The 4,959-nt window shown below is 67.7% G+C and overlaps 1 protein-coding gene across 1 annotated transcript; it reads left to right on the forward strand.

The window, feature by feature from the left end:
* Positions 1 to 2,085: 2,085 nt before the first annotated feature.
* Positions 2,086 to 4,950, forward strand: LOC130266995 (harmonin-binding protein USHBP1-like; the record flags this gene model as incomplete). Its single annotated transcript, XM_056516244.1, has 9 exons — positions 2,086 to 2,354; positions 2,709 to 2,788; positions 2,879 to 3,054; positions 3,175 to 3,272; positions 3,382 to 3,509; positions 3,594 to 3,863; positions 3,970 to 4,186; positions 4,556 to 4,742; positions 4,828 to 4,950. Coding segments are annotated over exons 2-9 (1,208 nt in total), but the record flags the coding sequence as incomplete, so codon positions are not given.
* Positions 4,951 to 4,959: the final 9 nt, after the last annotated feature.

Here is a 4,959-nt window from a genome sequence, read left to right on the forward strand (position 1 = left end):
GGGTCCCAAAACCGGGGAGTCAGGAGGTGCTGAGACCCTAAAATCAGTGGGTCAGGGGGTGCAGGGGGCTGGTACCCCAAATCCGGGGGGTCAGGGGATGCTGGGACACCAAAACCAAGGGATCAGGGGGTTTTGGGGGGGCTGGCACCCCAAAAACGGGAGTCCTGGTGTGGCTGTGACCCCAAAATCGGGGGGGTTCAGGGGGATCCCGGTGCGGGGTCAGGAGCTCCACAGAGTCAGGGAGGTCCCCCCACTCCTCGGACCCCCTCACCCCAAATTCACCGCACCCCTCCCCCCACACCCCCCATTCCCTGCACCCCCTTTCTCACGCATCCCCCCTCCCCCCACGCCCCCACATCTTCACGCCCTCCCTTCCCCGCGCTCCTCCCCGTTCGTGTTCGCCCCCCCGACCCCCCAAAAACCCCCCGAGCCCCCCGCGCTCACCGCTCGCCGCCGCTCTGGCCCCGCCCGTCCCGCCGGAAGTGGCGCCGCGCGGAGGCTGCTGGGAGTTGTAGTCCCTTTGATACCCGGCTGCCACCGCCGAGGGGACCCCTGAGCCCTGAACGCCGCGTCCCACCCCCACCCCCTCACGCAGCCCCTTCCCCACATTCCCCCCGTTTCTGTTCGCCCCCCGACCCCACAAAACCCCCCGAGCTCCCCGCGCTCATCCCGCCCCGCCCCACCGGAAGTGGCGCCGCGCGGAGGCTGATGGGAGTTGTAGTCCCTTTGATACCCGGCTGCCACCGCCGAGGGGACCCCCGAGCTCTGAACGCCGCCCCCAGCCCCCACCCCCTCACGCAGCCCCTTCCCCACGTTCCCCCCTTTTCTGTTCGCCCCCCGGCCCCACAAAACCCCCCGGGCTCACCCCGCCCCGTTCCGCCGGAAGTGGCGCCGCGCGGAGGCTGCTGGGAGTTGTAGTCCCTCGGGACCCCCGGCAAAGCCCCCGAACGCCGCCCCCAGCCCCACAAATGCTCCTCGAAGCCCCGCTGTGCCCCAAATATCGTGTGAGCCCCCCAAAAACTGCTCCTGCACCCCAAATATCGTGTGAGCCCCCCAAAACTGCTTCCTGCACCCCAAATATAAACCTGCACCCCAAATATCGTGTGAGCCCCCAAAATTGCTCCTGCACCCCAAATATAAACCTGCACCCCAAATATCGTGTGTACCCCCCAAAACTGCTTCCTGCACCCCAAATATCCACCTGCACCCCAAATATCGTGTGTACCCCCCAAAACTGCTTCCTGCACCCCAAATATCGTGTGTACCCCCATGAGCTGCACCCCAAATGTCGGCCCGTACCCCAAATATCGTGTGTATCCCCCAAAAAACTGCTCCTGCACCCCAAAAAGTCCACCTGCAGCCTTCTGCACCCCAAATATCCACCTGCACCCCCAATCCCCGCTCAGCACCCCAAAACCATCCCCCTTACTTGTCACAGCACCCCGAACTCCTCCCCAAATTCTCCTGCGCACCCCAAAAGTGTCCTAGGAGAGTTTTTGGGGTGGTTTTGGGGACGTTCTGGGGGGGTTGGGGAGGTTTTGGGGTGTTCTGAGGAGTTTTGGGGGGGACTTTAGGAGGGTTTTGGGGGGTTCTGTGGGGCTTTTGGGGGAGGGACTTCGGGGTGGTTTTAGAGGGTTTTGGGAGGGGGTTTGGGGGTTTTTTGGGGGGTTCTTGGAGATTTTGGGGAGGATCTGGGGTTTTTTGGGGGGATTTTTTGGGGAGGTTCTGGGGTTTCTGGGGGGGAGTTTTGGGGGTATTTGGGGGATTTTTGAGGGGAGGTTTTCAGGAGGATTTTGGGGAAGTTTTGGGGGGATTTTGGGGGGCACAGCACCCCAAAGGGCCCCTCTGTCCCCCACAAGCCAGGACAGCTCAGCGGGCAAAGGAAAAGGAAATCCCGGCAGGAACCGGGAGCGGCCGGAGGCACAACCGGAACCACCGGGAGGGGCCGGGTTCGGGCTGGGGGAACCGGGACAGAACCGGGACTGAACCGAGACTGAACCGGGACTGAACTGGGACAGAACTGGGACTGAACGGGAACAGAACTGGGACTGAACCGGGACAGAACCGAGACAGAAAAGGGACAGAACCGGGATAGAACGGGGACTGAACTGGGACTGAACCAGGTCTGAACCGCGACGGAACCGGGACAGAACTGGGACTGAACCGGGTCAGAACGGGGACAGAACTGGGACAGAGCCGGGACAGAACCAGGACTGAACCGGGACTGAACTGGGACAGAACTGGGACTGAACAGTGACAGAATCGGGGCTGAACTGGGACTGAACTGGGACAGAACCGCGACAGGACCGGGACAGGCTGGAGGAGAACGGAGGCACAGCCAGAACCACCAGGAGGTGCCGGAATTTGGGCTGGGGGAACCGGGGGGGACTGCGTGAAGAACTGGGACAGAACTGGGATAGAACTGGGAGGGGGAACTGGGAGAGAACTGGGACAGAACCGGGTTGGGTTGTGGGGACCCGGAGAGAGCGGGAATCCCGGGACGGAGCGAGACCCTCGGTGGGGAACTGGGAGCTACTGGGACCTGCTGGGAACCTCGGTGCGGAACTGGGACAGCAGGGGTGGAACCGGGATGTGCCCGGAACCCGGGGACGGAACCGGGATAGAACGGGAACCTGGAATGGAACGGAATAATGGGATGGAACGGGATAATGGGATGGAACTGGGGGAGAGCGGGAACCCCGAGGTAGGACCGGGACCTACTGGGACCCCCAGTTTGGAACCAGGACGTGCTGGGAGCCGCGAGCAGGACGATCCCGGCATGGAGGAGGTGAGCGGACACCCGGGGCTGACCCCACGCGGGGCTGACCCCACGCGGACACCGGGCCGGGCTGGTGGCCAAAGCTCATCCCCGTGCCAGGAGAGCCCCGTGGGTGCCACCTGCTCGGACCCGGACACCCCGCCCCTGTCCCCGCGTGAGGAGGAGGAGGAGGATGAGGAGGATGATGAGGAGGACGGGGCCGGTGACACCGAGGACATCCCGCTGCTGGCAGGGGTGGCACCGCGACAGCAGCGGCGACAGCGGCGCCTCGGCAGGTACCGGGACCGAGGGGACACCGGGATTGTGGGGACAGTGAGGGGACAGCAGGACCGAGGGGCCACTGAGGCAGCAGGGACATTGTGCCACCCCTCTCTGTGCCCTTCATCACCGCGCAGGGAGGATGAGGATGGCTGGGCTGCCACCATCGCTGTCGCCGCTGTCCCCGCTGTCGCCGCTGTCGCCGCTGTCCCCGCTGCCAGCCCCGGGCCGGACGGTGAGCGCTGCGTTCCGTGCCACCGCACCTGTGCCACCGCACCTGTGCCACCGCACCTGTGCCACCGCACCTGTGCCACCCCTGACGGTGTCGCTGTCGCCGTCCCCAGCGCGCAGCCCGGATCTCTTCGAGCGCCTCCAGCACGCCGTCAGCTCCCTGGAACGCGCCGTCTTCTCTCGCCACCGGCGGCCACCGGCGTGGCCACTGCCCGCCCCGGGCTGGCACCGAGCGGTCAAGGTGAGCCGCGCGGTGCCCACGGGGGCGGGGTGGGCACGGAGTGACCGCGGAGTGACCGCGGAGTGACCGGCGTGGCGTTGCCAGAGCCTGGAGGAGCTGAGCCGGACACCGCGCTGGGCTCGCCGCTGGTGGCCCGAGCTGGCGGTGACCCGGGGGCTACCGGAGGAGCTGGAGGCGGCCCAGGGGCTACCGGAGGAGCTGGAGGCGGCCCAGGGGCTACCGGAGGAGCTGGCGGAGGCCGCGGCGAGGAACGCGAGCCTGCGGGCAGCCCTGGGGCAACGGGACGAGGAGCTGGGCCAGGCCACGGCCGCGCTGCGGGCGCTGCGGGGCGAGCGGGAGCGGCTGCAGGGCAAGGTGGGTGCGGGGCGGGGCAGAGGGTGCCACCCTCGGGGTGACAGCGGGTGCCACCCTCGGGTGCCACCAGAGCGGCCCCGGGGCTGAGCGCGGTGTCCGGTTCAAGGTGCGGGACCTGCGGGAGGCTCTGGCCAGGCTGGAGGAGCCGGGGGGGGCTGGCAGTGACACCCCCGGGACCGGAGACACCCCCGGGATCCACGACACCTCCGGGATCGGCGGCACCCCCGGGACTGGTGACACCTCTGGGATTGGTGACACCGCAGAGGTCAGCGACACACCCGGCGTCGGTGACACTCTCAGGACTGGCGACACCTTCGGGCTCGGTGACACCCCTGGGCTCGGTGACACCTCTGGGCTCGGTGACACCCCACAACTCGGTGACACCCCCAAACTCGGTGACACCCCCGGGCTCGGTGACACCCCCGGGCTCGGTGACACCCCCGCGCCCAGCAGCCCCCCGGGGCAGAGGGTGAGTGCGGGGCCGGGGCACGGGGGGTGGGTCCCGCCCTGGCACGGGGCTCTGGTGTCCCCTCTGGATGTCACCCGGGCTGGTGACAATGCTCGGCCCCACGTGATAAAACCCCACGGGATGCAGCCCCTGGATGTTCGATCCCATGGTGGGGAGCCCCTTGGGATAAAACCCCGTGGGATGGAGCCCCCAGGGTAAAAACCCCACGGGTTCGAGTCCCCAGGCTCTGAACCCCATGGGATGGAGCCCCCCAGGATAAAACCCCTCTGGCCGCACCCCCTGGCTCTGAACCCCTCTGGCCGCACCCCCGACGTGCGGCCCCTCTCCCGCCGTCCCCAGGCCCCGCTGTCCCCCCAGCGCTCGGCGGGGCCCAGCCCGGAGCAGGAGGAGCGGCTGCAGCAGCTGCGGGGGTGAGTCCCTGGGTCCCCCCGGGGGAGGGGCGAGTCCCCCCCGAGCCTCCCTCCGAGGGGAAACTGAGGCACGGGGGGGCCGCAGGGTCCTGGCCAGGCTGCAGGACGCGAACCGCGAGCTGGTGGCCGCGCTGGGCGAGTGCAAGGGCGAGGCGGAGCGGCTGAGCATGGAGCTGGGGCTGAGAGAGTCCCGCTGCAGCGGGCTGCGGCTGGCGCT

Source organism: Oenanthe melanoleuca, unplaced genomic scaffold, assembly GCF_029582105.1.
Source record: "Oenanthe melanoleuca isolate GR-GAL-2019-014 unplaced genomic scaffold, OMel1.0 S459, whole genome shotgun sequence".
In the NCBI taxonomy this organism is placed as follows: Eukaryota; Metazoa; Chordata; class Aves; order Passeriformes; family Muscicapidae; genus Oenanthe; species Oenanthe melanoleuca.